Source organism: Grus americana, chromosome 1, assembly GCF_028858705.1.
Source record: "Grus americana isolate bGruAme1 chromosome 1, bGruAme1.mat, whole genome shotgun sequence".
In the NCBI taxonomy this organism is placed as follows: Eukaryota; Metazoa; Chordata; class Aves; order Gruiformes; family Gruidae; genus Grus; species Grus americana.
This window is the reverse complement of record NC_072852.1, coordinates 88033842-88059329: the sequence shown is the minus strand read 5'-3', so window position 1 is coordinate 88059329 and position 25488 is coordinate 88033842. Positions and strand designations below refer to the sequence as shown.

At 39.4% G+C, this 25488-nt stretch overlaps 1 protein-coding gene across 3 annotated transcripts in view; it reads right to left on the bottom strand.

Moving 5' to 3' along the window:
• The window catches only part of WARS2 (tryptophanyl tRNA synthetase 2, mitochondrial), a 46648-nt gene that overhangs the window by 17370 nt on the left and 3790 nt on the right, over nucleotides 1–25488 (bottom strand). For 2 of the 3 annotated variants that reach the window (XR_008574675.1, XM_054810073.1), the window contains exon 2: nucleotides 5342–5599. The exons of the other annotated variant lie outside the window; for it this stretch is intronic. Coding sequence is in view for 1 of the 2 variants with exons in the window: in XM_054810073.1 (XP_054666048.1) it covers nucleotides 5342–5599 (258 nt within the window). In the remaining variant the exon portion in view is untranslated. The remainder of the gene's footprint in view (nucleotides 1–5341; nucleotides 5600–25488) is intronic. 3 annotated transcript variants of the gene reach the window in all.

The following is a 25488-nucleotide window of genomic DNA, read 5'->3' as shown; positions in this document are numbered from 1 at the left end:
TTTCCCTCTCTTTATTCATTATGAAATGCACATATTTTCAGAAATATTCTCCTAGTCTAACCCACAATAACATTTGTGTAATTAGTTTGGTGTGTCCAGAAGACTGGTGGAGAGAGGAACATATAACAGCTGCATAGTAGTATGAGATAAACCAGGTAAATTAAGGAAGAAAGAAAGAACAAAAAAATTCCTACTGAACCATGACTTTTCTTCCCACTGAGCTCTAGTTATGTCTAGCCCAGTCCTATGGGGGAGAAAACAGAAGGATGAGAGAAGTAGTATAATTTTCTAAATGAAATAGTCACATACTTCCTCTTATGACAGGAAGTTTTCAATGGACCATGCTAAATTAATGTACTTTAATGAATTTATAAGCTATGATGCAATGGAAGCTTTTAAGCCCCTCTGAAAATTGGACAAGAAGTAGTATGAATCCATTCAAACTCTGCCCACAAAACAAAGCAGCTGGATATTTCTGGAAAATAATAGCAGTGAAACAGTTAGTGCACACATTTAAATTGTCGTATTTTGGCTTTTGGAGTTAAGGCTAAGACAAATTGGCAAATTCCCACCTCCCAGAGTTACTGCTTCAATTTGCTTGCACACTGCAGGAATACTGCAGCTGATTATACTCAGAGAATAAATCACCCCATCCAGAAGGCTGAAAACTGCAATTTTCTGCCCAGAAACTGAATGTTACGTTGTCCAGAACCTCACAGGACTCCTCAGAGAAGTGTCAGCACAGCATATTAACCACTGCCTGCTGAATCAACTCTGATGGAATTTTAGTTTCTCTTGGGACATTTAGCATGTGTCTACTATGATAGGTAGGTGGACAGGAAGAACAGCCTGAGACCACATAAAAGCAACAGCAGTTTCTAAAATTGTTTTCACTGTGAAGCAGATGAGATACAAGATGGTTATGGGTAAGAACTGAAATGTGTATTGTACCCACCAGGAATCAGAGAAAATGGGTTATACCATATAAGCTTACCATGTGTGCAGATTGCTTACTGTCATCCTTATTTCCCTCACTGTAGTCTTTTTTCTTTTTAATAAAATGTTCCAAATTTTATGAAAGATGACTGTTACAGCTTTTATCAGTTATGTACAATTTAAGGAATATATTTGCTCTTTCTTCTAGTATTCTCAGGATATGTTGTTTAAGTTATTATTCTGTTACTTCTCTTTTATGCCTGGTAGGCAAAGGCAGCCACTTAAAGCATATCTTGACATTATTTTCCCTAAGAACAAAGAGGGTTTCACACATCCTGCAGCTGTGCTCCAAATAAAAATGCATAATTTTGAAATATACATTTATTTTTATTCTTACAGAAATTGTCAGTCTTCTGTGACTTATCTTCCGACTTAAGAAAATATAATTAAACAAGCTGTAAGGAAAGAGCTTCTCTCACTGGGAGGCCATTCTAGTGTCCAACATATTCCGAAACTGTGTTTTCCTAGATACTCTAATTAACTGTGCTTGTTTATAACCCTTCACAGAATGTGGTTCCAAACATGACCCTAAATATGCATCATCATCCTTCTTGCTTCTAAATATTTTCAAGTTAATCACGTGTTCTCTGTAGCCACTACCTCCGTAAGCTGGAGTTCAAGTTTGTATATGGTACTGTAAGTGTGGGAGGTATCTGGTGAACTGCTATGTATGGAGACCAAATATATAGTCAGCCATTAATTTTCTGTTTATATATGTTATAAAAGCCTGTAATTTACAAATGGTAGATTCTGAAGCATACAAAACTAATTTTCATCAAACTAGCACTTTCCATTTATAGGAAATTTAGCTGTATGCCAGATAAATAAGAACAGAGGCCATATACCCTCTAAGCAATACAATAATAATCAGTCTATGCAAAATTCCTCTCACTTTTATTTCATTTTACTTGCAAGGCAAGGACATGACTGAAATCAGTTCTGGGACTCCAAGACAACTTCACCTGTATCCTTATCGTAGCAGCACCTTTTTGATCTAGTTTAATTGGGAGAGGTATCTCTTTTCTCGCCACACTTTTTCCCAGCAGTCAATCTGTGATTAACATGGCTCAGCCTTTTGTCTCTTGCTTGTATTGGAAAGGATGATAAAATGTGGGAAAACTCTGGAGGCAGGTATTTCAGATAGCTCTGGATTAGAGATTCGATCTGCATAAACCCTGCTGTAAATAAAAGCCTACTGACAGTGAAACCCTTACCAAATGTGTATGCCTTTCAAGAAAAAAGGAATCGATTTTTTGTTTCACATACAGCAAACATATTCCAGAGAAGCAACACAAGCAGCAACAGAAAGAACAAACAGCAAGAGTAAGCCAAACAAATAAATAAAAAACCCCCACCCTCTTCAGCAATTCTAGACCATTCTTGTTGAAGTTAACCCAGATAAAGTAAGAGGACACAGGAGCATGTACAATAGTGACTGCATGAGCAATTCCCTTAATGGGAGCTTACCATTACTAGTACACTTTTGCAGTGGAAGAATTTCATTTTGCTATAGAATCAGGATGCTTCTAGTCATTAGTTGTACCTAGCTTTGGTGATTAAACCCAAAATTTATTATTTCATAATAATTTTGTTGCATGATGTTTGTTTTAAAAAAATGAACAGAAGTGTTAATCACAAGTAACTGCAGTAGCACTTCTGTGATCTATAGATTTGGTCATTTTCAAGATAGAACTCTCTCATTTATCAGTTTGGTCTGGTATTGAAGAGAGAAAGCAACTTTGCCCATAACCAAATACCTAAACCAGTTCTCTATTTGCAGCTGGATTTTAACAGCTTTCCTGATGACCTCTGGAAGTACAACCTATTTCAGTATACAATCGGTTTTGGTCAATTTGCTTTACACCTCAGCCAAATGTCTGTAAACCAAACCATGGCTTTTTAGACCACCCTTGGAAACTGCTACGGTGGCTGAAAAGGAGAGGCCAGCTCCTTTTTTGAAAACTGAGCAATTACCAATCCAAAATCAAGCAATAAACTTTCTTGATTAGCAATAGCTACAATCCATCTTACACCTTTGTTTTTAGGAACAATCATCTCGACATTATGACATTCCATAACGTACTATTTCATTACTAAATGAACTACTAAAACAATAAACACATTAGCAAGGTTCCTGTCTCCTTTCCTCGCATCAAGAGCTATACGCAGATATTCCTTTTAATTGCTTCCAGAGAAATGTCTGGAATTGTAGCAGACCATAGTGCATCTCTGGGTATATCTGATCACTACATACAGCTTGAATAGACTTGGCTTTGGGAAGTCAAACCACTTCAGCCTGAACCATTACTGAAACAGTCTCGATTCACAAACAACTGCAATAGCCCTTCTTCTGCTTGCAGTATGACAATGAACTTACAAAAATCTGCTAGAATCAGCCACTTCTGAAAACTGTATTGATACACATGATAAGTATTAGTAAGAATACAGTTCAAGACATCAGACACTGCCCATGGAAAGCAAATACTTATGGTTTAGATTAAGAACAACCACCATTAGATCTGGATAGATAAGGACACCCAGAAGAATTACAATAAAAGGTAGTCTATTTAACAGAGGCTAGCCTAACCACCATAACACAAACCAGAATCATCTTTGGAAACTTGTTTGATGAAACTGAACATTTTTGAAGTCTAGTTATCTGAAGTTTTCATTGATTGTTGACTGTATTGGTTCTGTAGAAGCATCACTTACAGTCCTATCCTCCCATCATTTCCTGAGTTTGATACTTTCTCTTTGGGGACTCAAAGACTCAATCTCTGCATTATTATATTGTGAAAGATACAACGTGCTTTCTGTGGCTGCTTGCAATGTAAGATCCTCACTGGTATCTGCTGGCTTCAAGGGAAGTCTGTATGTTGGCTTCAGCAAGACCTGGAACAGCAATATTTTAGCTTTTACTCTTAAGAACGTAAGAAAAAGCAACACTGGGACAGATCAAATATCCATGTCTGACAGCAACCAACAGAAAAGAGCATAAGCACACAAAAGCATAGACACCCTCCCAACTGGGGTTGCAGCACTTCCTGCAGAGGTGGCACCTCAGGTCCTCAGCTGACTTTTCAGATTAATTTGTCAAGTCCTTTCCTGAATTCACACACATTTCAGCATGCACCGTATCCTGTGCCAAGGAGTTCTGTAGCCTAATTGTGGACTTCATGAAACGCAGCATTGTTTTGCTCATGCTGAATCTACCAGGTGTTATTTTGATACCTGTTAGTTCACGTTCTTCAGTGGATAAAACAGGTGTTCCCTACCTATTTTCTCCATTTCACTTGCAGTTTTATAAACCTTTACTTTATTCCTCTCTAACCATAACCTGCAAATCATCTCTCTCCTAGGCTAAACAGTCCTCTCTGTGTATCTAGTCACTGATCCTGCATTGTAACTGAATTGTTCAGTTGCTTCAAAACAAAACAAAACAAAACAACAGGAAATTCTGCCAGTAAAGAACCATCTTCAAAGGAGGAATGTAATACCATGATTTCATCCTGCACTGATAAAATTCAGACCCTGTGCACATCACCTTTGCTGTTCTGTTGCAAGTCAGACATCCATTTAAAGATATCTTCACAAGAGCAAAAGCTATCACACATCTGCCTCTGGGAAATTACAGAAGTTTGCCAGTTTAGACTCAGTAACAGAAAGTTAATGAGGCAAGAAACTAAGTTGTGTTCCAGGAAAATGCAGCATGCAGTAGACTAGGCTGAGGTATGCCAAGTAAGAAGGTCAGGAAAAGAAACAAGTATTTCACATGTGATTATCAGATCAAGTGGAAAAAGATGCATATGAAAAGGAGGTTACAGAGAAGAAGGGGGAAAAAAAAGTCCCAGGGAAGACAGAATTCCCTGGTGATTATGATAGAACTGACACAAAACTTCCCATGCCAATCACCTTTTGGAGATGTTGTGCAGCTGGCAGATTAAGTGCCAATACAAAACCATAGTAATGTGTTTTACATGCTTTTATGACTGCACAGACTATGTTTATGCATTTATGAGTTAATCTTTTGTGACTAAGTGAGACTTACAGAGCTAAATTAATGCTCTCCTAACAGGTCTTTTCAGTATTTTATTCATAACCTGCACAAACTCGTAGCTCTGCTTGGGAAATTTAAAATGTACTTATCCCTAAATGGACTTCTCAATCATGGTTTCAGCCACTTCAAAACAGCAGCAATGGATAAGTTGAAATCCAACATTGCTAATATTTTGTAGGACCACCAACACAAAGATGAGAAAGGAGTTCAGTAATGCTATGCTCATTCATTAACACATCTGGAAAGCTACTTAATGAGAAATAAATCTAATGTAACAGGAGCACTAACCAGTGACTGTCGGAACAGGAAACACTTCTTTGGGTCAATACCACAGGCAAGGACGGCAGCAGTGGTGTCCAGTATGTTTTGGCGCAGGACAGCTGGCTCCTTCGGCATGGTGAACGAGTGCATGTCCATAATGCTATACAGCACTGAGCTGCACTCTTCCTGCAGATTCACCCAGTTCTGAATGGCTCCAAGATAGTTACCCAGATGAGGCGTCCCAGTTGGCTGAATACCAGAGAAAATCCGATCCACGACCATATGCTGTTACAAAGCATTGGTAAAATTAAGACATGCGTTATTTTTACAGATTCTTTTATATTTTAAAGTCATTAATGAAGCCTCACTTACGCCTGTCTCCTCCTCCTGTCAGTTTATTAATGTATAAATTACCTCAGGATTGACTAAAAATAATGGCAGTAAATCAGTCAAAATACTCTATCTTACTGCAGAGAGACTGACAACTAGTGTAATTTCAAGCTGTCAGACTACATAGGCAAACAAACATAGCTGCATACAAGATCAGTGAAAACTAGATCTCAGAAACCAAGTGGTAGATTCTTTCATGCTTTTTTGCACCAAAGCTGTATGTTTCTCTTTAATACATTATCTACTCCAAACTTAGGATCACAGCATAGAGAAATTCAAACATTTTTGTTGTAAACATATGCAATATTCAAGTAGATTGCCATCTTAACTCCCATGAACATTGAAGTCTTATTTTTCTAGCTGCAGAGAACATTGTGAACAGTTCCTGAAAGAAAAACTAGTCCTTGACCCAAAGGTCAAAGAATAATGAAAGAGATTATCAAAGTCCTGAAACTACCCATCTTGGCAGCAGCAGAGTTTCTAAAAGAGCTCTACAAAGAAATACTGCCATAGCTCAAGATCATACCTGGAACACTGTGGATGTGTCAGTACCAGTAAAGTGTCAACATCTGAAAAGAGTTCACCAAGAAGCAGCAAAAAATGATTAAGAAGCTGAGGTTGTGAGCAAAGATTAAAAAGCTTAAAAAATGTATAGCTTGGCTAACTGACAGTTACCATCTTGGAAAGTTTGTTTTCCTGCATCACAGCCCTCCATCTGACCATTTTCTCAGAGCCCCAAGCTGTCAGCATATGATCAATTACCATCCCCGACCTTTCCAAAGAATTCCACCATATTCAGAAAGTAACTCAGCAATGCTTTATGTGAAAATGCTTGTTGCATGCCAAGTTGTAAGAGCATACAAGACTGCTTGACTTATAAATGAGGGTCCCATCAACCTCAGCAGGGAGTCCCAGTCACAAAGCTGCGTAATACAAACCCTCAGACTCTGTTGTGAGGCAGGAACATAAACTTCATTATGCCTCTGTCTGCATGACTTTTTTCTTGCTAAATTTTATAAACAATCTCTTTAACAAAGTAGAGGATTTATTTACTGATGTAGTCTGTTTTCATTTCTGTGAATCTCTTACAAATGTATAGGGGGAAAAAAATCATAGAATACAATCATTTTGGTTGGAAAAGACCTTTAACATCATCAAGTCCAACCGTTGACTTAACACTGCCAAGTCCACCACTAAACCATGTCCCCAGGCACCACATTTATGCATGTTTTAAATACCTCCAGGGATGGTGACTCAACCACTTCCCTGGGCAGCCTGTTCCAATGATTGACAACCCTTTCGGTAAAGAAATTTTTCCTAACATCCAGTCTAAACCTCCCCTGGCGCAATTTGAGACCATTTCCTCTTGTCCTATCACTTATTACTTGGGAGAAGAGACTAACAGCCACCTGGCTACAACGTCCTTTCGGGTAGTTGTAGAGAGCATAAGGTCTCCCCTCAGCCTCCTTTTCTCCAGGCTAAACAACCCCAGTTCCCTCAGCCGCTCCTCACAGGACTTGTGCTCTAGACCCTTCACCAGCTTCGTTGCCCTTCTTTGGACACGCTCCAGCACCTCAATGTCTTTCTGGTAGTGAGGGGCCCAAAACCAAACACAATAGTTGAGGTACAGCCTCACCAGTGCCAAGTACAAGGGGATGATCACTTCCCTAGTCCTGCTGGTCACACTATTTCTGATACAACAGCCAGGATGGTGTTGGCCTTCTTGGCAACCTGAGCACACTGCTGACTCATATTCAGCCAGCTATTGACCAACACCCCCAGGTCCTTTTCAACCAGGCAGCTTTCCAGCCACTCTTCCCCAAGCCTGTAGCATTGCATGGGGTTGTTGTGACCCAAGCGCAGGACCTGACACTTCACTTTGTTGAACCTCATACAGTTGGCCTTGGCCCATCAATCCAGCTTGTCCAGATCCCTCTGTAGAGCCTTCCGACCCTCAAGCAGATCAACACTCCCACTCAACTTGGTGTTGCCTGCAAACTTACTAAGGGTGCACTTGATCCCCTCGTCCAGATCATTGATAGAGATATTAAAGAGAACTGGCCCCAGTACTGAGCCCTGGGGAACACCACTTGTGACCAGCCACCAACTGGATGTAACTCCATTCATCACAACTCTTTGGGCCTGGCCAACCAGCCAGTTTTTTACCCAGTGAAGCGTACACCCGTCAAAGTCGTGAGCAGCCAGTTTCTCCAGAAGAGTGCTGGAGTCATACAACTGTGAAATGAGATGAAATGGCAGCAAAAGTCAAGGCCAAGTACCATTATTTTTAACTATTAAAGAAGAGCTTCAAATTGACTTTCATTTTGACTCAGATTCAAGAAAAACTAATGAGAAAATGTTTTTAAGTGGAATAGGATTTTTTTTTTAACATGATCTATAGTTCAGAAAAAAACTAGCTGATTTTCTACAAAATTTGCTGGAAAATTCTCTTTGCTTTCAAAGTAAGCCTGTTTTTCAGATCAAGACCATTTTTTTATCCAACATTTAAATGTTTGCACTGACAGGTAAGAGCAGGTTTGGGCTAGCAGCCATGCTAATTTCTCCCGCTCACATAAATGCCTATACATTTAAGTCCAGGTGGTACCCCCCTCACCCCACCCCAAATATGTTCTTGAATTCTAGGTATATTCTTGAGTCAGTTTCTAAGTGCTCTTGGAGAACATCCAGCACAGGAGCTACAACACAATCACTGCAATGAAAAGCACACCATTTCCTCCAACAACAATTCTAACTGCCAGTTCTTCTGTTCCAGTTCTTGACCACCCATGCCTCTTTTCTCCATTACACAAAAGTGGAATTATGCTACTCAATTCCTTGTTTGCCATGTGATTCCTTGTTTTCCTAGAACCTACATCAGAGCATTCATCACCACTCACAGAAACCCCTCACCTCCCACTAGGCTACTACCTGGCCCAAGGACCACAGCCAGCTTTTTGTTAACGCTGAGAAGGAAGGGCCAGGTGCTTACCTAGAGAAGGAGGCATACAGAATCCCAACATACATAAATGAAGTCTTGTAGAAACTTGGGATTCACTAGGCTTCAGAGCCGTGCTTCTATTATAAAGTTCACAGAGCAGCTGCTAGGCAATGTAACAGGTACTTTACAGGCATAACATTTGTCTTGTGCTTCCCGTGTTCCTGCTCTTCATCAAGAGCATAAGAGCTCAAGAAGAAAACAAGGCTATAAACAGATGATCACTAAGATGGTGTTCTGCCCCTACAGGGATCCCAGTACAGCTGGTTGGTTGTCAGAGCACATTTCCTCTTCTCATCTCTGTGTCTCCCCTAGCTCAGTTCAAATTCTGATGCTCCTTCCCACAATTATTTCTCCCCACAGCACTGCCTGCTTTCCAATGCCCATTTATATGCCTGCTTAACCATATCTTTCTACACAGGCTACAGCTTCTTACAGCCCTACTCTCCATTTTCTTATCAGATAGTTTCACCCCTCCGGTGTTCTGTATTCTTTTCTTCCTCCACTTGTGCTTCCCAGGAGAGCTCTTGCGTGGTATATCAAGACAATAAGAAGGCACAGAGAATGCCATATGGTAAGGAAGCCATTACTGCCTTGACTCCAGTAACTTTATATAGAATATGTTTCCCACCTGCACTGTTAGAATAGCTAAGAAACTTTATAATGTTCTAGAAATCCACTATGGATGTGCATCAAATAAAGTATGTTAGGATGACCATATTAAAGCATGGTGCAGAAACTTGCACATCTTTCAACTGCAGTCTAGACAAAGACAGCATCACCTGAAATGTCTCCTGATGTTACTGCTGCTTCCTCCTGGGACCCTGAAGCTAGTACTACTTCAGTGCAGAAACAGCTCTACTACCTGGGGTAACCATCTGCTATATCAGAAAGCAGGAATCTCTGAGCAGTCAGCACAGATAAGCTCACGTGCCAATGCCTTGACCCAAAAAGGGCTGGCACCCTCAGCCTGTAGAGAACAGTTCTGTCTACAAACCTTGTTAGTTCCAAGTCACACAGACTCCACTCGCAGTCACTGTCCCTGCTTCATATGCTTCCCACAACATGTTCATTATCTGCCTTTTCCCCTTCCCAAATCACTGCCCAGTTTGTAGATTATGTCACTATGAACTTATTGGATCTATTGGCAAAATTATGTCCCTAATTTCAGTATAATATACTCAAATAGATGGTACAAATGCAATAGTGACATTTAAACAGGCAGTTTGAGAATGTTTTTCACCAAGAAAATACAAGACATCAGTGTTTCAACATAAACTGTATATTCAAATTCTGTACTAACTCCAAATATTTCAAGGGTAACAATGAGCTAATTAAAGATAGGTTTATTGTAATACTATGTAAGTTAACATCTGGTGACACACTACATGTTGGAAAGAAAACACCCAAGTACAATGTAAAATGGACACAGTTTCATATAAAGAGAGAACAAAGTTCTCTGTCTGTCCAATAAGGAATATACCTGTGAAAGCAAGCATGGCATCTTTAATGCTGCTTGTATTTTCAGATAGTAAACGACTACTTATAAAAAGTTTGTTCAGTATATGGGCAATCAATATCAAGTTAAACACAAGAAACAAACAGTAGCAGCATTATACAGAGTCTAATCTCAGCAATTACTTAACCTAAGTATGGAATTTGCAGAAACAAGAAAATCCAATAATGAAAACTGAGCTAGGCTGGACCTGTGTAAAGCACTAGCCAATACATTACAAAGAACAAACCCACACTGGCTCCCAGCTGAGGGACCAGTTGACTAGAAGTCTTTCATCTTTAACTCCTTTGATTACATTTAACAACATAAAGCATGAGATGTTACAGTAAATAGAGTGGTATGAAATATTCCATTGTGTTAGCAGAAGTCTATATTAAAAAAAATCCCCCACAAAACATCCTTAAATGAGTCTTGGATTTCTAGCACTAAAAATACACAGAGAACATTGCTCATTTGGAGAGAGTTTATGTTCCCTGTTTGTTCACTCTGTGAGAAACAGCGGGCAGCATAGCAGCATGGCAGGGGAGTTCTGCCTGGTACCATGAAATCATGGGGCTGGAATGCACTTCAATGGAGCTGTTAGGTCAGGGGATGGGAGCTGTGTGCTCGAAAGTACTGGAGTTGGAAAAGGATAAAAACAAAAGGAGTGAAGACTTCCCAATGGAGCAGAGTGAAAGCCACAAGACATGCAGCTCCAGCCCACAGGCACTCACTCATTCAGACATCTGTAGTAAGCACAGTGTGAGCGTGCTGTTCGTATGTTTAACTCTGTGTGGTGTGTGCACCTACGCCAGTAGTGCTGCATGTTAATCTTCACTCCTGTTAAGAGTGTAGTATCTGACAGATGTTTTAACATTTATTATTTGTTTTCTCTCAATAACACTTCTGCATGGCAATTCCAACCACCACAGTGCATTTCTCAGCAGCATTTCCAAATGAAGCTTAGCCCAATCCCCATTAAGATTCAGGTGTTCTCTTACCTAATCTCTTTTTTTCATGATGAGATGAACAACTGCTGCTCCTTATACTGAAAAACTGTCAACATCCAAATGCTCTCAAATAATCAGGAATAAGCATTACATTCTTGTCCCAGAGCAGGATGGCTAAAGTCTGGCCCTGGCACCCTGCAGTATGGCCACATCCATTTTCAATGCAAAAAAGTATGCTAGAAAAGATGAGAGCTTCCAAAATCCAGTGCTGCTCTCTTGGACCCAAGCAGAGCTTTTCTCATATGCCGCACCTGTAGTAAGGAGAACTGCAATTGTCAAGGCCTCAATTCAGCAGTCAAAAACCACACTTTCCCTGCTCATGAGACAAATGTGCCAGAACTGGAGAACACACCAAAGTTCCTAGAGGTAAGGAAATCCTATCTACATGTCTCCTAAAGACCATCATAAATAGCTTTATTTTTAAAGGAAAGAAGGTGTTAACAGCATGCTTGTCTAATCGAAAGAATTTTATGAAAGAATATTAGTAAAGACAACTTCATGCTGTTCAGTTATATAGGGAAATGTATGCATAATACACAACTTTCTCATGTTATTAATGACATGGGCAGACTGACTTGAAGACCACTGAATCTTACATCTTCGAAAACCACCAAATCTTTAAAAGAAACGTGCAAACTGCCTAAAATTTAAACTCACAACAAACTACCAAAGCAAAAATTCTTCCAAGAAGGGGGGACTCAGTTTCAGTTTGTTTCTGTATCAGAAAACACCTTTCACTATTTATAGGAAACCTGGAGAAGGAGGACAATCAATTTTAGGGGTTAGAATGTTGACCTCAGCAGAGAATTCTCTTGTCTTTTGAAGAGCACACAGAGAAGCTTCCAAGCTCTTCCGCAGCGCAGCAGCACTTAACCCTAAAAGCAGCAGTGCAGTTCTTTGGATGCTGGTAGCTGTACATACTGCATTTCCAATTGTGTTTAAAAGCTTTTTTGCAACCTCCAGAGCAGGATGCCATATGCTCCTTAAACCATCTGCAGCTGTAGAAAAAGTTTCACAATAAAGTTTTTCTATTTCATTCCATGACTTTCAGCTGACTCAAATTTACTTTGTTAATACCCTCTAATTTACACATCTGTACAATTTGAGTTCATATTACTCTGATATATATATATAATTGATATATAAACAACATAATAGCTACAACACACCTTTACAAAAAGCTAAGGGTCTACCCAGGCAAAACATTTACAAGCTTAAAAATGGAAATTAAAATATTAATAGTTAATTTAGAAAAATCTGTGAAAATCTGTCTTAAAAATTAAACATTAGAGCATCTGGAAAACAAGAGTTCAAGATTCCTTTAAAAACAAGCATGGAAGTGTACAGCTAGCCATAATCTAGAATTGTTTTTCTAAACTAAAAATCAAGTGGAAAACAAAAGACAATCCCATTGCTGAAAGCATTTCATTGTATCACTGACTATAAAGTTACAGGGCTTCTTCCATGAGCTCAGCACCACATCTGCAGCATATAAAATGCTAAGTGTCCCTTTGTTTATTAGTATAAGAAGTCACCTCTGCCTCCCTTAAAATTATAGGAAATTGTCCCTTCTCATTTTATTTTTTTTTTTTAAAGATTTTTAAGACTTCACCAGGAAGATTTGTTGTTGTTGTTTTCAAATTGATCGGGATAAGCACCAGGCAAACTCAAGCATGAAACTCTCATCATACTGAAACACAAACCATGGATATAAAATACAGCTATTTAGAGGGGTAACTAGTGATTTGGGAAGCCTCAAATTGTCTTCATTCAGGAGAAGAAACCAATTAAAGTCTCTGAAAGTGCTGAGAATCCATGCTGAAAAGATCCATGCAGATCAAAACATGCCATGTCACTGGCCAGTTCTTAGTATCCTGACTATACCTTTCACGTTTAGCTTTATGGATTCTGTGAGGGTATATACTTGTTGAATACATGTATTTGCCTAGCACACTCAACAAAAAACTGCTTCTCAAATATGTAGTAAAATCAGTCATAATACAGTTCCTCCGCTTCACAAAAAAGTTACACAAATAAAATCAAGTAAAAGCATTCACAGGACTTAAGTTTTCAGAGCCTCTCTTCTTTGTAACTCCACATAAACATTGCCATCATACACTTGAAATGACAGCAGAGAAGCTACAATTACAAGGAAACCATATGCCTTATAAACAGTTTAATCTCTTTAAAAATAGAAAAAGATAGAGTCCAGTCAAGGAGGTAGGAGAAAGCTGTCAATAGATAGTTCTCAGGACTGCATAGGAAAACATTTATACAATTATATTAAAGCATACATAGAAGTTTTAGACCTATTCTTTAACTCAACAGGCCACAAGATGATGACATTAATCCTGCCCTAGAAGTACAGAGGCAGTACATCTCAGCTTCTCAATCTACCCAGTGATGGGGGAGATGGACACTTACATTTTCAAGACCCCCACTAGCCAGATATTGAGGTATAAAAATCAACTCCCAAAGAGTCTTTTGGTAATTGTATCCTTTGAGTAAGTGAAGGTAAGGACAAGGCTTCAGACTAATTAATTTATTTAGGCTTTGTTCATAAAGCTATCCAAGCAAGCTAACTGATGGGAGATAGGCTTATGCCTCTATCTATAATGTAACTAAAAAATATTTTCATCTTTACATTAAATACAGACTTGCTCACAAGCTCACCTTTGGGCTGCAACACAAGAGATTTCAGACCTAAAACCCCCCATCATTACAGAAAATTATGACAGTATTAGAATAGCAGCTGCAACAGAAATCACCCCACAACCCACAGTGGTGGTTACTATTCACATGCTATAGCATTTAGCTGCTCTGCTTTATTTTAACAGCTATTTAGTCAGGGCAGAACAGGTGAAGAGCCAAGTGAGATCTGCAGCATCAGAGCTAATTCTAAACACAGGTGGTGGGCACGACGGAGAGAGCAGGAAGCCAACAGGAGAATCACTGCTGACATCTATGACAAGGAAGATTGATGGCTTCCCTCTCTAGTTTTCCCCACTGTGTAGGCACGCAGGGGGTGGGGGAAAGGGACGGAGAAGCTGCTGTGCTGGCGACATAACACACCACACAGCCTCCACAGCACCAGCACTGATTAATGAGACTGGAATGACTCAGGAAACAGCAAAGGATCATTCACAGACCTTGCTCTTCTTGTTATAATTTTATCTGTGGTGGTTCATTTAGCCCTAGCCGTCCCAAACTGAAGCAAGTTCAAATTTGCCAAAGGAAAAGAAAATGTGAAAGTCAAAGGGAAGAAAGAGCAGCACTGAGAAAACACAAGCACGAGTAAAACACACAAATTGGAAAATCTGAAATTTCAAACACGAGGATCCTCCCAACAGGGATCAAAAAGGGAAGAAAAAAACCCAAAAACCAAAACCCAAAAACTTGCCTCAACCTCAGAGACAAAAGAAATTCTTTGGCTGACAAAAGTCCCCAACTACTGCATCTTTTGCATCTATTATTTTTTTTATTTCCCTCCTTAATACTTTGCAACTTCAAAGCTCTCATTGCTAAAATGATATGCTCGTCTGTTAATCTTGGCTTAGCAAAACCTGTCTTCAGACAGCTATTAAGCAGCAAAATGAAGGGAAACCAGATGAGTCAGTTTTTACTAGCTAGAGCATAAATTTTAAAGCCTAATTGGGACAATTTAAGTGTTAATGTTACTAGAGATAGAAAAAAATTGAAGGAAAAGGGCAGCTTAGAAGCAGTCTATGTACTGCAGACTTTGCTTTATTGGTTTTCAAGCAATTACTTCTCCTCAAACTTGCTGTAGAAACCTTTAAAACGTGTTTATCTTGATCTGGTAATTCAATACATCAAATTCATCTGGTACAAATGCTATTCTATCATGCTTAATTCTTAAAATTAGGTATTATAGAGCTAACATTAAATTAGAAAAAACATATTTAGACCAGAGCAAGTTTTCAGATAAATAGCTTCTGAGAAAGGATTAACTTGTTGCTCAGAAACTGAACTAAATTAAGATTTAAATAACACTGCCTGGTAGTCCTTTCTTGAATGTCAAATGCATTTATATTTAAGCTTAAGGAAGATTTTAATATTTATATTTTAAATGAGAAACACATTTAAAGGAGGAACATTTACAGCACATACCAACCCCACCCTATAAATTTAACTCTGCCCTCTAGGGCTAGCAAAAGAATACAGTATAACTGCATTTGGGTTAGGCTGCCCTCTCATGCTGCCTTGTTAAAGATGACTAAGCAAATGGGTCCTTTAATGTTGTATGCTGTGTCCTGCAAATGTATTCTTCCATTTGCCTTTATGAGCTCCACGTGCCACTCAATGTGGTAGTGACAGCTGTACTGACAGATGCAAGGATTATCTACAGCAGGTTGCCACAGTTCACACAGACACGCAACAGAAGGCACCTCCAGACCAGAGGCAGCCATGGACCCTTCCCTCCCACACCCAGTGAAACAGGGTTTACAGACTCTGGCTAGGGGACTTTTAAGCAGTCAGCAGTCTACAAAACAGAAGAGCTGGCTCAAGTACTCTGCAGAGGTCCTAGGACAAGAAGCGCTGATAACGTCTGACAGAGCAGAAAGGGTTTGTGCAGTTGGTGAGGGAACCAAGCACTGGCTCTGCATGCAGCCAACGGTAGTCACCAATCTTATTCCACCATATTGTCTTCCTGAGCAAGGACACAGCTAGATAGTCTTTTTTTGTGTGTGTGCTGTGCTCCCTACTGTTTTCCACATCAACTGGATGGACAGCATGCTATGGCATTTGTTCAAAGCTGAGACATACCCCAAAGAGATCCAGTTACAGAACAAGTCCAATGCATGCTGACACATCTGCTACTTCTGCACCTCCTGGTTTTCAAAGACACACACAACACTGCAGTTAATAGTTTCAAATGGTCCAAGAGGGACAGCAGCCTATCAGCCTCAACCCTGCATTAACCATTCTCAAACCATTTACTTCCCTTTTTTTAAGCTAAGGCATAAATAAAGCTTCTTCAATCAAACTACTTAACCACAGACATTAACTGCAAGCCTTATCAGCCCATTTCACCCAGACTCAGTGCAAAGGTAAAGGACATAATGACACTATGTTCTTACAACTACCACACAAGTAAGTGCTAAGAGATAAACCAAATTAGTGCCTCACTGACAGGAGGCTGCAGCGGGAGCTAAGCATGCTGATCCATCAGCAGGAACATTCTGGCCAGCCGGGCAAAGCATGAAGGTCAGGCCAGTTCAGTACATGCTGCTTCTATAACCATTACATGATGCACACAATGCTCAAAGCTGAAAATTTGATAGTTACAGTACTGTAGACATAGCTTGGAGAAGGTGGCACAAGGGAAAAAGAGAGGGAGCAGAGACACAGGCTTATTACACTGTGGAAGCAACACTAAGACACAAATCCATAGAAAAACTAGTTCACTGCTTGTTGAACAATGTGGCTGAACCAGCAGCAACCAAATAATGAAAATTTGAGGGCACAGATGCCTTCTGGAAACAGTTCTTTGAAGCACCCACCAGGTCTGCCTTACTCCTGACCCAGCTACAGTGTTGTGGGCTGTCAGACAGCACACTGGCACAGCAGTAGCGGGCCAGGGAGTGCACAGAGAACCTCATGCATCGCTACGGGACCTCACCTAAGTGGAGTTAATCTGTATTAGCTTAACTTCAATTCTTGGAAAAATGCAGGAACAAATAAAGAACTTCGAAGAAATTACAGCTATAAACAGCAGACAGCAGTATTTCTCAAGAACTTGTGATGTCAGATCACTCTAATAACCTTCCATAGCACAAGAGATGCTAGACTGGAGAAGTACTAAAGGTTATATCAGAGAATCAGAATGGTTTGGGTTGGAAGGGACCATCATGCAGTTTGCAGAGGCCCAACTCAAGCCTGTCAAGGTCCCTCTGGATGAAATCCCTTCCCTCCACCACGTCGACTGCACCACACAGCTTGGTGTCGTCAGCAAACTTGCTGAGGGTGTACTCGATCTCACTGTCCATGTCGCTGACAATGATGCTATATAGTATTGACAAAGTGAAGAAACCGTCTGAATAAACAGGATGCTATTTACCAGGCAAAAGTACATGGATCTGTATGGAAAGGACTACTCAACTGCACAAACACAGGAAGGAGAACAGCTGCCCAGGCAACAACTGCAGAACAGAATCTGGGGTTTGTAACATTTTAGAAGGTATGAATCAATACCATGCTACTGCAAACCCAACACTTTTATAAAATATAGCAAAAGTTGCACAGGAATATATCAATGGCATTAAAATCCAGAAGACACAAAACAATTTACTTATCCTATTGAGGATGAGGATGGCCTTAAGCTGGAGCACTGGGACATGCTTTAGATCCTGTGTTTCAAAACAGTGGTAGAAAGAGGCCATAGAAATACAATCAAGTCCAATGAGAGATTTCAGAAATAAGACTATAGAGGAAAGACTGAAAGAATTGAGGTTTAGTTCTGTGGTAGGAAGACTGTGGAGGGACAAGGTCTTAAATATGCCTTAAATATATAGTCTTATACATATGACTTTTGGGACCATGGTTAATAGGGTAAGAAACAATGAGCTTAAGTTGCAGTAAGAAAGATTCAGTCCAGATGTAAAGAAAACTTTGCAACAGTAAGGAAAAGAAAACATTTCAGAGTGCTTAGAGAGGTTCTTTATTAAAAAAAATATATATATGAGATGTGTTGATAATGATGTAGGAGCAGCTAATTTTTATTTTGGGCCAGGGGAAGCACCAGGTCACCTCTAGTTGGGTTTCTTCTGGTCCTCTGAGCCTATGATCTTATATCGGCATGATTAAGGTCAAAGTGTGATGACCAAAGAGGATGGAAGAGAAATTAGAGTTCTATTTAGAAAGGCTAGATCTCATGGCATTTCAAGATTCAAGTGTTTCCACCTGCATTTAACAAAATTCAAGAATTGAGGCCTTTTCACAGGTAGCAGCTGACACGCTCTGAAAACCCATTCCATGTTGTCAAGAGATGTGAAATACAGGTTAACATTTAATACTTGCAAACCAGTATATACCTACATTCAGAAGTGTACACTGCTTCCATTGAATAAAACTGATAGCAGCAAGTAAAGAGTTAGCACTCATTTTGCTATGTGATACAGACGTTACTGTCAAAATGTAAACCAAAGTATATCGTATTTCTAAACTATAAATATAGGTTATTTGATATATGAAATGTTGATCTGCTTTTAAGTTAATAGATGAAAACATTTTAAGTACCAAAAACATCACAACCTTAAAGCAAAACAAAACAAAAAGCTAAAGAATGCCGGCATAACTAAATACTTCCCTCCCAGAGAAATTAAAGAGTTTTATGTTTTTGATCAGAGTAGTATCCAAATCTCTTAAAAAACATCTGATCACTCTTGCTCCTTCTCTGACCTCTAGCTGGAAAAAAGTTTATTATATTTTTTATATATTTTGTCCAAGTGAGGAGTCTTATTGCTACCAAGATTGCCCTATGGGATATAAACAAAGACTATCAACTTACATCTTGAGGGATGTTTTTTAAAAAATATTTTTTTGTTTGGAATTGCTACGTTTCTTCAGAATATTGTCCTAGAAACTCAAAGAGCAGTTCATTTCCTCTCCATTATTTTATTCGGCAATTTCCTGTAGCAAGGAAAAGTTAGCTTCATTTCACATGGGGCCAAAATTAACACAGCTGTTCAAAAACTTTCACCTTGTGGTCACTGCCTGAAATTCATCTCAGGTGAAAAGGAAAGTTTTAAAACTACCTTATGGCTGTTGAGAGGCCTTAGGACTTGGAAGTCTCAGTAAATTCCCTAATAGTGCACACATGCACAAGGAAAATGCTACAGCTGGTCCTCCTTGTCTATGCTGAAGAGAATTCTATCAATTTAAATATTTTAGATATAATAATCATACTTGTATCAGGGACTTCTACAGAATTTTAAAAACTTCTCCTGAAGACAGACAATACTCATAGACTACATTTAAACTGTTTTTATCAGTGCAGGTTGGTCCTGAAATCACCAGACTGGGCTGTTTCCACAGAAAGGACAAACAATGGATGAGGGGGACAGAGAGGTTTATTTGTGCTGAGGTCTTGCCCTCTAAATGGATGTAGCCAAGGCATGTTGCTGTGTACAGAAGCACAGAAGCTCATCTGGATGCCCTAGTTCAGCTACAAACACTGACCCCAAAAAGTAAATGGTGAATAAAAGCTATATTCTCTTCCTAAGGAATTTAATCTGAGGTTGAGTTGAAGATAGTAGGAGTGTAGTGTCTATATTTTTATTGAACAAGCAGACTGAATTTACAACAGATGAAGTTTTCTGTATAGAGAGCAAATTCTTTGCCTACACGAGAGGAAGTTCTTGTAGGACTGATACCTAATGTGCACTACCATTTTCAGTCTTATTTTTAAGCACAATAAAACACTGCTTAAAAAAGTCTGTCCCTTGGTCACTAACATCTAAGGAATGTAAAAACAAAAGCAATACAGGTAAGGATTTGTAGCAGTACAATTAAGGATTATCATGTTTGAGACCTGAAGCACGCAGAGGTTTATAGAACATTACCGGTGAGTCTAGAACGGCCACAGCACACGCCACCCAAGTCACAGCCAACTGTAGTGACAGTCCCGCTTGCTACACACCTTGAGCCCAGAAACATCAAATGAAAAGTTCCCTAGTTTGTGTGTGACACTTACTGGTTTGTTTTAAAGATGAGTTGCTAACTTACCCTCTATTATTCAAACTGGCCCACAGGACACCAGGCAAATTACCAACTCTCAATTTGGATGTACCCTTTGGAGTACATCAGTGTAAAAGCAGCCAACTGTTTGTACTGCAGATATCCCAGAGATGTGTAATACACCATTTTTCTCTGAGTACTGGCAAGTATTCTGCTAGATACTTACAATCAATGTTGCATGGCCAACCGTAAAAACGTCCCTCTGAAGGGAGTGACAGCACCTTTGGCTGTTCTGACCTGGTTTAATGCTTGATGAACATGCAAAGTGCTGACATTGCTTTAACTCTGCAAAGATTTCTAATGTAGTTATCTTCCAGAAAAAAAACCAAACCAAAACCCAAAAACCCAAGGGAAGTGTGTAAAGAGCAGAATGTGTACTCATTGTTGGTGGCAGCAATTACATGGGCTAATTTGTTGCCAGCAGAGATGCAAAATGAGATTTGGTCAGGAATTCAGAGGGCTGGACCCCTCATTCCCTTTACATAAGCAACAAAGAGGCTTTGAAATGTTTGAAACTGTTTTGTTCTTCCATGCAAACGGAAAGCACCCTATGGATGCCTATTAAGTAAAGTCTTTCCACATCTTGGCAAGTATGTGATTTCAAGAAAAATATTTGCAAATGGATAACCCAATTCGAGTAGATGTCAAAGACCACCTTTGAAAGAAACTTTGATGTGGCTATAAAAAGATTATATTTAGGAAGGATAGTATAACATGGTTCTGTCATCAAAAGTTTGTACCTCCCCATATTTCTTTGCTGCTGTTAATATAAAAAGCAATGCTGGTAAGCAGAAAAGTGAATGCCCATGAGACCTATGATTAAGGCAGAATCCCTGAAAAGAACTGTTCCTGCTGTTGGATAAGCTCAAAACAGGCTATTTAGCAATCTCCTTGCCAAAGGACAGGGATATTCGAGTATCTGCAAGTGTGAAAGCAAGTGACAGAAACAGTTGCTCTGTGAATCTTTGGCGAGATCATCAGGAAGCCTGGAGTCTTTTATTAACACGGAATGTTGCCATATCTTTTCCAAGGCACAGCTAACACGGCAGATTCCAAAGTCAGAACTATGCACCTGGCAAAAGGAAAAAAGATGATGGTGAGCCTAGGAAGTTGTGAAGATGCTGGCAATTAGATTTTTTTTGAGTGCTGGCCAACAATCTCCCAAATGAGATTAACAGTTCAGCATCCAGATTGTGAGGAGGACACGATCAAGACCAAGGTATAGTACCTGATTGTCACAGTGTATGTGACCCGAAATGACAGTGACGGGATTCAAACCAACATATACTCCCTCTGTCAGAGTGGGAGTACGTATACAATTTCATCTCATTTTAGCTTCTGAATACTTCTGGGAATTAGAAGAGTTATACAGGAGCTCAGAGCCTCAAAAAATGGAAACTTAGCGCTATCCAGTCCTGGAATCTTTCTGCACAGGAATGTAAATATTGACACCCACCTAAGTAAGTGAGCTAGATGGGCTTACCTCACTTTGAAATATCAGCAAGAAGCACTTAATTCACCTCCTAATATGTACTGTAAGGCTCCAAACCCCTTATCTATAAAAAAGGTAATCTAAACAAAAAAAAGTTCCTAGTCTGTACAGTTATGAAAGTGCCACCTAAATACAAATGAAGCATAGCACGGTTTTATCTGCCTGGTTATGAAGATAACATCAGCATCCTGGTAGTAGTTCATAACATAACCTATGTGCAACACCATGAAAACTGAGGAAACCCCTATTAGTGCTCTCTCCACACAATACTAATTCTTCATTCAGATATTGTGTAGACATCACCGAAGCAATCGGGTAAACTTCACCTTCCCATGACTTCTGCCAGCTCCAGGAAGTGGAAGCAAGCCCTCGTGTAATTCAAAGAACTCTAAGTTAAAAGTAAAAGTAGACATTTCATTTCTGGTAGCAATCATCACAGTTCGGCACAAGAATGAGGGAAATGAAAAGTAAGCATATACACTTCATTGTACATTTGTCTGTGTGTGTATATACATATAGACAAATATGTAGCTATTTCCTTTCCCTCGCAGTGAGAACTTCAGTGCCCTCTCAAGGTGGACATCTCTGGGGGCAAAAATTTATTTAATCCTGTCCAGTGGATACATTGATTGGCATGATATAACAGAAAATTATAAAATCTGCTACATGATTTGTCTGAGTTGGGGACTCCAAGAATGGTATTGTTACAGCCAAGAGCTCAACCAAAAGGAAAACAATTTCAATTCTCTACTTATGAACTCAGAAGAGCTCAAAAAATATATGATCTAAGGTGACTTAACTGACTTATTGTTTAGGGGTTTTCTTCAACTTCTGATCCTACTGTAATTTGAGTGAACTCCCAAAATGTTTGTTCATCTAACCCTAGAGTCCCAGCATAAACCACAACTTGTGTCATGGAAAAAGTAATTGTTGAATGTCTAGAATAGCACTTGCTGTATTACTAAATGGAAATTCTATCTGCCAATGAAACAGCATTAAAACAAGACCCCCAGTCTGCGGTCTAGAGGCAGAGGTGATCCACTACAGACTGTACAATTCACAATATGTTTGTCCAACATATGCACCGGAGAAATTTACACAAAACTTCAACATCAAGCACTGCCAGAGTAGCATCTTTCATTAAACTCACTGTACAAAAACAAGTTAATAAAACCAGAAGTCTCTCAAGAGAAAAAACAGGCTCAGCCAAGAGACTGAAAGCAAGGGCCAGAGGGGGAAAGAATGGTGGGACTCTACCCAAGCTCTGCCAAGACGCCAGAATAAAGGGCTGTTTCCTGCTAAAACAATCTTCGTTTGCCAGACTTTATTGTTAGAATACCATTATGGAAATGAATAGGACCCGTTCACGCCTCAAAGAGCCTTCATTTCTGTCTACAATGGGGGCTCCCTCCTGTGCAGCTACAACAGTTGTCAAAATCCACTAGAGACAAGGCATTAAGAAAGGCAGATTAGAAGTCTCCCTACAACTGGAAGGTCTAATAAATCTGTGTGGAAATCTGAGTTCTCTCAAACCCAGTGAAGATCCAAGAAAAGTATATTCTCACTGCATATTAACTTACTTCCCTTCAGTTCTGAAAATGATACACAAGCTAATGGTTTTGTTCTGACATAGAGAATGCTTCCAATGCTTTATCTGAAAGGTAAGCCAGTTTCCCTAGAGGATTAACCATCAGTTATTCAGTGATGAAAATAAAAACAAATGACTGATTAGGAAAGACTTCCATTCCAACCTGGATAGGAGACAGTAAAGGTTTAATCCAAAGGCTGGAACATGTTGATAAATCCAGCTGACTTCAGGAGTTGGGTAACTAAATAACTTTTAGTATCTGTGCCTAACAACAATCATTAAAAAAAGTTAAAATTCAGAAAAATAGGAAAACAGGAAATTAAAAAAAAAAAGGTACCAATTTCTACACATGAATCCACATAGAGGCTACTTGTATTTGGAAAGCATTTCTCAAGTCACTTAGATCTTTCCTAAAGGTCCTGTACATTACAAACTCATACTGGACAACAGGAAACAGCATGGGTCTTTGATGTTTAACAGGTATTTGCATTTCCAGCTTTTTTTCCCCTCAGTCAAAAGCACTTTGCTACCTCCAATCTTCATGCTCTCTAGAAGAAAGAGATGCTACACTGAGGAGTGTCACAGTCCAACACAGGCACTTAAAAACAGTCTGCTCATCCATCATTCTCAGTACATAACTGCCTGGATGGACAGTCTGAAGTTGACCTGCTGCAGTAAACTGTGCGTATGTGTGCAGTTTGTTACATGCATCTGGGGACTCATTTCATTAATAGTTAACACACTGATCCATATGTGACAGCAACAAATTAAAAATGGGAACATGGATGGTTTCAAATTGTTTGCATTTCATTCATAACACATCTGAATGATACTAAAAATTGTAGTTAAAACTATAGAGGAAGAGAGAGCTCAGTCTTCGGAATCCTTAAGGATTAGGGCCTGGTAATTTCAGTTATTTCCTTTCTCTGAAAGCCATACATTAACTACAGCTAAAAATTTTCAAGATTAAATTTGCAATCTGGGAAAAAGTATTTTGATGGTCTCCTCCAAAACAACACTTCAATTTTATCTAACTGACTTTTTCACAGCCATCTTCATTAAAAAATATGAAACATGACCAGTCATTAACATAACTAGCACAGTAACAATGGAGTGATCAGGTGGCCTGAATACAGAACAAACAATACTTCATCAAAAAATTAATCAAATTTCATCAGTCAACCGGTCTGAAGATGTCTTCTTAAAATACTGAGAATACTGGCCAGAATCACTGAAGTTCAGAGGCCTAGCAAAGTGTCAGAAGACCAAAAAAGGACAAATGTCATTCCTGTCTCCAAAATACAGGAAAAGAGGAGCAGTCTGGGAAGTAGTCTGCTTAGCATCAATTCTCAGTGAACAAAAACCATCTTTTGCAATTCCCTAAAAGATAACTAGAAGAAACCAACAGCAAGCATGGATTTGTTAAGAACAAAGCATGCCAGATTAGTCTAACTTTGGCCTTGGGACCCATTAGGCTGTCACTGTAAAGGAAGACGCAGTCAACGTGTCTTGATTTTAGCATCACCTTCAGTTGCGAAGTGTAAAACAAACTACAGAATCTACCTACAGGGATCTATCCTGTGCCATTTTTTCAGATATTAATTCAGGTAAAGAAACAGGAACATTCCTAAATGAGCTGCTAAGATTACCAACATGTTGGCTAAGACTCCTTGGATTTGAATGTACTTGCAATGGTCCTGACTAAACAGTCACCAGAGATGTCTTCTGTGCAGCACTCACCGAGAGGTAAAAGAAACATCATCCTTGGGACTGTGGGACTCAAACCAATCTTCTCTTTGTATGACCCAAACCATGCCTGCTAGAGTCACTGTCCTGAGTGTTGTTACAGCAAATCCAACTCTGAGCCCCAGAAAAAAAATCACCAAATCCTAGCACCAAAGAGGAAAGTATTTTGTGTCAAAAAATACCAACCCTTGTGACTGGAAGATGCAGTTCTGTATAAGGCTAAAAGAGAATCCACTTCCCAATGCATCATGTGAAAGTTGACAACAGATGAAGGTTGAAGGACATCAAAATGTACAGCTTAGTAACAACAATACAGCCATTCTAACAGATCACGCGTGAAGGCCACGGAAGGCCTACCTATCAAAGAGGGAAGATCAGGGTAGGAGAAAAGGCAACAAAATGAGAGGTTCATGTTTTCTTTAAAAGATGCTCTCAAGAAGAAAAGCAATATAGGTATTAAAATATTCTTACAATACCTGTAATAGTGATAACTACTTTCCTACAAGAAAAGAAAAATGGTGCCAAAGACTCCTGACTTCTTCATGAAGGCAAACAACATCTAAAAGTAGGCCTCTGGCTGGGAGGCTGGAAAGTCTTCTAGTGATGCATGTGACTGTAATCAACAGCAGGACCTTGTCATTCTGCCTCACTGAGGTAACAGTGAAGATAGTAAACTACCTTCTGGTATGTCTCAAATATAC